The following is a 9,795-nucleotide window of genomic DNA, read 5'->3' as shown; positions in this document are numbered from 1 at the left end:
ATTTAATATAAATGCCAATTAATTGGAGCAACTATAGTACATTAATTTGAATTGGGTACAAACGCATGACTAAAACCTAATGTCTTTATCTTTCTAATCCAATTCTCAGTGATTAAATAAATATTATTTAGTAATATGGTTTTTACCCAATATCACAAATCACAAATTTGCTTCATTGTTTGGTTTTTGAATTTGATCTTTAGGGAAGATTCATTACTTTACTGTAAATCAGATTAAGTTTGATTTTTGATTGTGTTGTTTTTGAGTAGTATTACTAATTTTACTAACATAATTGTAGAGTTTTATCTATGAAGTGCAATATTCCCATCTCTAATGTGGTGGTATAGACATGTACAGTAGCATAAAAGATCAACTCCGCTCAGGTGCAGCACTTATTACTGCATAATAAAAATATGCTATGCTTTTGTTTTTGTTCTGACACCTGTATGTGTATTAAAATACGTGTGAGAAGTCACAGCGTGTCAGGACATGTTGACAATCAGGTTGTAAGGAGGGGAAATGTTGATTGTGGCTTTTATCTTTCATTCATGGTTTTGCATATAGTGAACTGTATTTGCTCACAATGACTTGGAAAACACTCCCCATTCTTGCCACAGCTTTGTATGAGTCAGTGTGACTCAGAGCTATAACCTGCTGTAGCATGAACATACATGATGAATAGGTAGTAGGTGAAGAGGAGGATCTGTCACAGCAACACAAAGGCAGCAAATCCAGTTTTTAGTTGCTAACAATGTGTCAGGTGGAACCACACACCTGCCTTTCAAAAGATTCCGCATTTAGAAGTTTTAGTAGATAAAGTATATAGCAAGTAGCAGGTGTCATATCCAACACAGAGAAGATGTGTGGTGTGGAATACGCTCCTTTATTTGGCCTAAAGGATGAATTCATGTCATACAACATTGATCACGTGTCACAGTTTTCTCATTTTGTAACACGGCATGAACATTCCGAGCAGGGAGTGTAACGTTCAACTGAGAGAAAAAACAAGATTTTTCACGTGAAAAACAAACAAATTCCATCAAATAAAAATCTAAAGTTGTCCAACAGTCAATACAGATATGTGCCAGGAGAGCCATTCCATCTTTCTTTGATCCTCAATTTGAGCTGATCAAATTACATTTAACTTTGTAAAACTCTAAAAGGGAAACTGGATTCACATGGTGGCACCTGTAAACACAAGAGACCAGTGCTCTGTGGAAGTTTGCTCCAGCAAAGTGCATATGAATGCAACACCCTGCAGGGCCAAACTCTGTTTAAATGTCTCAAGCATTCATCTGACAGATACAGTCACGTTGTTTATGGCAGTTTGTAACTTCATAGTTATGGGTACAAATGTTCAAAGCATTTGTTAGAAGTATATGATGCGGGCTATAAGGACAGGGTTTCTAAGCAAGAAAGGACACACTTTTAAAGGTTATTCCACCCCTGTCCTAGGCCGGACACGGGTAGAATTGTGATTCAATTACTTGGAAATTTGCTGACATTTCTTTCTCTTGAAAACTCTTTTTTGTCAGTTTTATTTTTTATTTTTTTGTTTTGGGACAAATCTTGATCCTAAAAATGTGGCCAGTTGTTTCTGTCAACATGTTGCTGTAATTCAAAGGAATAAATGGTGGTAGTGTATAACAAAGTGAAAATATAGAGATGTATTTCATGTAGAGACTATTTGATGGATACCCGACCTTTTATTGTTGTTAAAAAGGAAACATGACATTAACAGTACTCGCAGGGCTTGCCCAGTCTGTATCTGCAAAGAGACAAGAGTAGAAACATTACACAGCAAGGGTCAAGTATAGGACACAGGGTGAAAGAAAGAAAACAGCAGAAAGGTGTTTCTTAAACAAGGCTCAGAAAGTGGGATTTAAAGCTAAAATAGCAGTTCCACAACACAACTGAGAATTAATGTGATCTGACCGGTTTCAAGGTTGATTTAGGATATGCTCATTTCAGGATCCGTCATTTGTGACATTAAATCACACATGGCTTAATTCCTTCAAAAAGGTAACTGCTGGAAATAAAGTTTTTAATTTGGATATTTCATTTGTAAAATTCACTGTTTGGAGGCTTCAGTGTGGAAGAATCAAGTTAAGCGTCAGAGGTGCTTTGAAAGTACAGTAACCTTTAATGCGATTTCATGTGTGGAATGAGAGATACAGTGAGTGATGAGTGACTTTAGATGCTGTCATACATGCCTCAGCCTGTGCACATCTTGTCTTTCCATCCTTCTTCAGAAAGAGGACATTGTTTTCCTACTTGTAATCCAGACGTAAACACACTTCCTTCAAATTTCCAAACAAATGGTTTATTGTGTCTTACCGGTTGTGAGGATTTTATTTCCTCTATAGATAACTGTGAATGGAGTCTGGAGTCCCAGTAGCAACAACAAATAAAAAAGATTATTGATCTGACAAGGAAACTAAATTTAGTCAGTTTTCTAGTCAGAGCCTTGCTGACATTTTAAATATATACACAATAATGTAATACTTTCTGTTAAATATGTCAGTGAATGTCAATTTGCATTTTTATAAAAATGGACAACCACAAATGCCATCTTTCTAAAGTAACAGCAATATTTATCACTTTTCCTTTAAAATGTTACATATTTCACAAATTCTCTAAAACTGAAGAATTTTTTAAAAAATATACACATTCAAATATGTATTTTTTTAAAACATTGAACACTATTATAACTTAACACTAAAATGATCATAAAACAAAGTGTCGATTGTTAATGCGAAATTGATGATGGATGTCACTATAAAACTTAATTTAAACACTATCTCACACCGGCCCTATATTTTCTCATATGTAATTAAAGATTATTTTGACTTTTTTCAGTGATAAAACCATAAAAAACGAGACCCTTTGCATCCTGTGCTTGCAATAGGACTCAATCTAGAATCTAAAACATGACATTGTGGACATTGCAACATGCCACAGGTGAAAATAATATGAATGGTTCCATTACGCTGCCTCAGTTTCAGGTTCTTCATGTTGTGCATGTCATCTTACTGGTAGGGTTTACTGTGAAATGTACAGAATAGAGGCATCATCAGTGTTATCAGTGACAAATGTGCCTTTGCCTCTATGACTAATGACTTGTCAGTTCTGTGTTATGTCAGTGTGTACACAATTTTGTTGGCTCAACAAAGGTTATATTTTATAAATATTTGGTTTTATTTGCACACATTCACAACTATAGCAGAGAAATTACAATTTTTAGATTTTTCTACATCCATTTAAGCTTAAAACTATAATATGTTATTTGTTAGTTATGTTGGACAGAAAAAAAACACATAAGACATTGTTTTAATAAAACTGTTATTTATTTTTGACTGAAAACTAAAATTGTCTGAACAGCACATTACAAGGGCATTACGATTTTTTCTCCAAGGGCTCAGTGATCACTTTCATACAGTACACTTGGCATGTACACATCTTCAAATGAAAGAAAAACAGGGAAAAAAACCCTATAGAGAAAAGAAATAAGCCCATTTGCAAATAATAATAATAATAATCACAGCTTGCATCCTGCAGAATGATGACTGATTGTACAATTACCAATCATGTTGGTTTGGTTCTAAGCCACAGAGAAAAAAACCAGATAGCCTGGCGACCGCAGATGATGGCACAGGAGGCACGGAGATCAGACAGGACATCCCATAATGTGTTCATAGAGAAGTCAACTGGGTTCCAGCTTCAAAGTGTTAAAATATTATAGTTTTTATTTTTTGATTTCTTGATACTGTCGAATTTCTTCTTTGTAAGTGTGTTGGTACATTACAACTGAAAAAAGGCTGCATTCATTAAACACTATTTTGAATGTAACAAAACCTTTGCTCTGCATAAGAAACTTAACACCAAACAAAAAAAATGGCTCCTTTTCTGACTTGTGCACAAGGCCTTCCCACTTTCTGACACAATCACCTTTCCATTCTTTTTTCTATTATCTCTGACTACATACTCCAGAAAATTGTTCCCTTTCTCTTCCAGAAATCCTCCCACACTCATTCACAGACTTGACAGAAAAATAAGAGTGCAGGATAAAAACATGAGGTAAGAAAGTGGCTTGATTACAGATCATGCAGAACATGCAAAACAGCAACAAAAAATATAGGGAAGGAGAATGTAGGAAAAAATGTGCATTTAAAAACTGGGGGACGTACACAGCTTCTCTGCATCTTTGGTTATAAAGTAGATCAAACAATTTTCACAGTTTTTTGTAGCCCTAACCGAACCCCTAAAATCATTTTTTTATTTTGACAGAAAGTCTAGAAAAAGTTTATAGTTTTCTTTTTCGAAACATCCCATTACATATTTCATATGTTAAGAACAGGCGTTCTGTACAAAACCTCTTCGCTCTTAATACTTTACAAAATATACATTCAACCTTGATTTCACCTAATGCAAGCTTGGCTTTAGTGTTAGCACTATTTCATGAGAAGAACAAACTCTAATAAGGAAGTTATTGCCTACTTACTGAGATCTACTTGTGGCAAGAAACTACCAATTTAATACCTGACAGATTCTAAAATACCAAAAGACCAAAGAGAAAAGTTTATTTTGTTTTTAATAGGCATCTCCCTACATTGTTCATTTACATTATGAAAATAGCAGCCCTGAAATAAATAAATGCAAATACTACAAATGAACTAATGAAAACGTATTATGATTCATGTCAAAGGTATGGTGGCTCTGAGAAAACAACACAAGCTTTTGTTGCAGCATATAACAAGCAGAGGCTCTCGATCCACTCCTTTTTAAGCCGAGGCAACCGTTGGTGTCCTCCTCTGCTTGGGAAGGACGATTTCACTCCCCCACTTTGCCGTCAGCTCTCTGGCCTCCTCCAGCCCTGGAGTAATGTGGGGTGTGGGTTAGTTGGGATGACCCTCATCACCACACGGGCCCCTTTATAGGGTTGCACCACCATTGTCCACAAGTTGTTGCCCCAATAAATAGAGCTCTCTGTGCTCTCACAGGAACAGCATGCAGTTTTATGATGCGCATTGGCTCCCCTGCCCTTCCTTCTGTAGCCGAACGCAGGCCCAGAATAAGACTTTTCCAGGAGTGGTAAACGTCTTAATGATGTGACGACCCAGTGACAGCAGCTTGCACACACACTGAAGCATGGCTCTAGGTGGCAAACAAATATGTTGCTGCTGTGCTCTCAAATGGAGCCTGTTGGATGTGGAGTCGAGCCTTTTGCTTTATGGAGCTTAGGGGGCGGTAGCAGTTGTTATCTTATCTAACAGGATCTCTACCACTCCTGTCTGTGTGTTTGAGCGTGTGTTTTGGGGAAGGAGGCTCACGCAGAGCTCATGTTGGGCTGATGAGGGATGCTTTGACTCCCTTCATGGTGAGTCAAAGGGGTGCTGTTTGTGATGAGTGAGTGTTGCTGCTGCTGCAGCAGCGGTGATGTGCCGCTGCCCTGGCTGAGCTGACTGGTCAGCTGGTTGAGCTGCTCCGAGTTGGCCAGTGACTTCAACACAGCGTTCTCGCGCTCCAACACTGAGTTCCTCTCATACAGCTCCTTGATCTGCTCTTTTAACACCTCCACCTCCTCACGAACAGCATACATCAGATGGCTCTTCACCAAGTCCTGATTTATAAAAATAAAAAAAAACAACAACATGGGAAATGAGTATGCAAAATGATACTTAAAAATGTGAGCATAAATACTTTTTAAATCACAGCAGATTACATCCTCAGACAAAGAAAAATTTCATCTGAGAGTTTACAGTTGTAATGTGAGATTTATTTTTGGTTTATCTTTAGTATTCGAGTATTATTTTACAACTGATGAAAACTCACCATTGCCTGCTCAATTTTGTTATCAATGGCAACAACACTGGCACCAGAGGCACTGTGGAGATAAAGAGAGAGCGTTACAACAAGATATTCATCTCATGTCTACCACATGCTTCTGATGGTTATCAGATCCTTCATATTCACTAGCTGCCAAATCTGGCCCTCAAGTGCCAAACACGATCGCTGAGATTTTACTGGTACTTCTGAAGTAAAAAATAACAATAATAAAAAAACCTCTGGGTTATTTTAGGATGTGCAGCATACCACTCAAATCTTTTTCCAGAAAACGAGATGAGATTTGAAAGGGAATTCTTTTCCAAAAATATGCAAACCAAAACAGATAATACTTTAGAAAGAAAGACTCTTTGATAACCTGCAGATAGCCACTGCATTTTAACAAAAGTCAGGCTATGTTAACTGCCACATCCAGAGATTTACGTGAAAATCCCCCTAAACACTGCATCACCAGACAGCTTCCAACTGGTTGAAAAGTCATTCGATACCATTTCACAAGGTGAAACACGTTAAAAAAAACTAGAAGCACAGGTTTTGCCATCTCCCCTAGGTTATACCTTAATCTATGGTTTAAAAAAAAAAAGTCTACACCAAGAACCAATACCCTCCAAGTCATAGATAACAAATTTATTGTCAGTACAGTTTTCTTTGATCTTCCTCAGATACCACTACCTATTAAGATAGATATCCCCCCCAAAAGAAAACTCCAACACTGATACTATTGTGTTTGCCAAACAGTCCCACTTGTACAAGGAGGGGCCCATCTCACCTTAAATTGTTTGAGTGCTTAGGTTGGGTGGGGTTAAGCCCATACAGTAAAACTACAGTAAAACCACACTTTGAAAAAATTAAACAAAAGAAACAGTATGAGCGGCGATAAAAGAGACGTCCAGGAGAATAGTTCAATTCCGACATTATCAGCTTTTGTGTGCGGATGTAGCCACTGCGACGACCGTTTACAGACAGAGAGTGAATGCTCCGCTGCTGGAACTGTGGTCGGGGTGCGGCGGATATGGCCGAAAACAATCAGTTTATTTATCAGATGCGTCTCATTGCTAACCACTCTCGGTAAAACAGTTTCCGTTTTTTTTAATTGTGTGCCCCGCTTCGATAAAAACACCTGAAAAAAAAATTAAAAAAAATCAAAAGGAGCGCAACATTTGGTTTACCGCCCCCACCCCATCAAATGAATAAAGAGAAAAACGCATATAACACTTTAAACACAAACGACGATCAACTCACCGATCCTCATACAACAGCACGATGCCAAGCGTTGGAATTTAATCCCTAAGCGTCTCGACAGATTATGTTATTCTGCAGAAACACCGTCCTGCACAATAACGACCCTGTTCCGAGATAAAAAAAATGGACCAATTCGTTTCCAGACCGCTAGAAGGTGCTCTGATATGAACCACTGGCATGAGGGGGAACATAATGTGCAGACAGCCCCTAATAATGTTTGAACGGAGCTTGAGCCATAGGTGATGTAAGTAGAATGAAGGAAAACAGACACGAAAACGGAAGAAAAAAAAGCTCTTTCCTGTATTAAGACATCTTACACACACGCGAATTACTGTAAAGGCAGTGAACTGAATATTGAATACAGCCTCAGTAATAAGTTACAGTTGCTGCAGCTTCATGTTATTTATTATTATTTAAAAGTAAGAAGTGTGCATCACCACGCTGTGACCAACATCATCACATTGCGCAACACATGGAGCTCCTCTATATCCGTGCATTTACACCATGCGTGCACTGGCGCACGTACACCGCGTTATGGACAAACCAGGGGGCAAATTCTGCAAACACACACCAAACACATACCACACTGAGGGGAAAAAATATGCTGCTGTGGCACAACTCAAGGAGGGGGGAAAGTGGTCTGCAAACAGCTGATGGTAAAATAGCTGAAACATTCAGGCACAGATTGAGCAAATTGCCATTGAGCAGATTAAGTTTCAGCTATTTCTAAGATGGCATTAAACAGACAGCTGTACGTGAATGGGAGCTACATGTTTAAAATCTATATAAAGAACTACAGGAGTTGAAACTGTAGGGGCATCCAACACAGATTTCAGCGGAGCCGATACAAGAACCCTAAAATATTGACTTAAAAGTTAAAAATTAAAAATAAAGGCGGAATAGGCAAACAAAAGGAAGCATCATACAGCAAGAGCTCGTCCCAAGCACACATGGCATGTGGAAGTTCGCTAATCTGACAAGAAAGCCCACTGGAGATGCTGTATATAAAAGTCAATTACCTGATGCATCTGGATCTGTAAGGAATTAAACGTGACGAATATGTCGGTGAAGTTCCCGGGGAGCAGGGCAGACTGTAGCTCATCTTGTAGCGCATGTTAGACTTTCTCTCGAGTTTCTCCCAAGTTTTGCGATATCCTAGTTCGCTGACTTTAACAACAGGGACGCCTCGTTTGTTTGAGTCGGATCCGAGTGTGTCTTAAAACCCCGCTAGTCACATGGTAACAAAACAAGTGGGTGGAGTTCCGCATCTCCCTCCCCTGCACAATTCATTAACTCTTGGGAAGACTTGTACAATATTCACTGCCACCTCACAAGCACAAGGCCACTTATTTAAGAAAAAAAAAAACATATTAAGAAAGGAGGCAGTGTTTTTGCACGTACTGACAAAGACGTCTTGATGTTCACTTTTGTCTCCTGGCATGAAGCAATGAGCCCTTGCAACTACAGTAGTATTTTAGTCGTTTAAAGTTTATTCTCCACCAAATTTTTACACCGATGACACTTTTTTAATCCAGTTTGACCACATGTTTACTGTTTAGTGCTGATTAGTCTATGAAGAGATGAAGAAAAAGCCAACCCAGGGTCATGAAGGAGAAGAGTGGCAAAGGGATAGAGGATTTATTCAATCCTACACGAGCCTAAAAAATGTAATGCTGACTATACTCAGAAGATGGAAGAACACAGAGTGCCATGGGTTGGGTGTGTGGGAGCCCAATCCACGAAGGCCCCCACCTTCCAACTTAAAGAACTTAAAAGATATGCTGCTGATGTCACGGTGCCAGATACAAGCAAACATCTTATGAGATCTCGTGGAGTCCGTGCCTCAACAGGTCAGAGCTGTTTTAGTGAGGGGGGAGGCGACACAATTTAATAACATGGTTTTAATGTTAAGGCTTATGGGTGTATATTAGTAATAGAAAGAGGCAAGTGAGAAGACTTCAAGTTTCTTTGTGACAATAACATAAAGGCAAACATCACGTAATGAAATGCTGTGGCACTCTTCACTGAGTGGGCTATGCTGTCTGATTTGTAACATTGTGTGTAACATTTTTACAATGTTCTTTCTTTCCTGGGGCAAAAACAAAACAAGTGAGGCAATGTGAGACTTGAAAAAAAAGCCAGATTATTTGAATTCTTGCCCTGTTACGAAAAGGTGAAAATCCTTTAATTGCAGTTTGGAGATGATATACAGCATGACAGATGCAATGACAGTGGGGTGACATTGGGGTGAATGTGTCACCTGAAGGTTGATAAACGACGCAAGGGGAAGACATTTCTCCCTTTGAACAAAGCGCTTACACATCTGGGATCTTGAGAGAAGAATGTCCACAAAATCATACTGTGGCATGTTTTTATTAATAACAAAAAAAAAATGGATCAAATTATCTACTGAAATGACTGGGACATTTAGCCTAAATGAGGTAGAATAAATGTTAGGGAAGGCAAAAAAAGCTCAGATTCATTTGTTGCCAGTCAGTATCCAATGAAAACAAAGCATACTGTACATTTTATTCAAGGAGGAAGACATGTGGTGGTTTATATAAGGACCACTCACTGTTTTAACCTCAACTCTGGCCTTCCCTGCAGACAGCAGCAGCCCATACACAGACCCACCACCCCCAACAAAGTCTACAGGGACCACAAGGCAACACATTCCAGCTCTGGACACCTCCAGCCCCAAGCCCAGCA

General features: G+C 38.7%; 1 protein-coding gene across 2 annotated transcripts in view; it reads right to left on the bottom strand.

Annotated features, from left to right (window-relative positions):
• Positions 1–3,325: 3,325 nt before the first annotated feature.
• Positions 3,326–9,795, bottom strand: part of tsc22d2 (TSC22 domain family 2) — a 34,123-nt gene continuing 27,653 nt past the window's right edge. For both annotated transcript variants that reach the window (XM_067512742.1, XM_067512743.1), the window contains 2 exons: positions 5,833–5,884; positions 3,326–5,620 (listed from right to left, as the gene is read on the bottom strand). In XM_067512742.1, coding sequence (XP_067368843.1) covers positions 5,327–5,620; positions 5,833–5,884 — 346 coding nt within the window. In that variant the 3' untranslated portion in view covers positions 3,326–5,326. The remainder of the gene's footprint in view (positions 5,621–5,832; positions 5,885–9,795) is intronic.

This window comes from Channa argus, chromosome 8 (assembly GCF_033026475.1).
Source record: "Channa argus isolate prfri chromosome 8, Channa argus male v1.0, whole genome shotgun sequence".
NCBI lineage: Eukaryota > Metazoa > Chordata > Actinopteri > Anabantiformes > Channidae > Channa > Channa argus.
The sequence above is the reverse complement of the archived record's forward strand: the minus strand, read 5'-3'. Positions and strand labels throughout refer to the sequence as shown.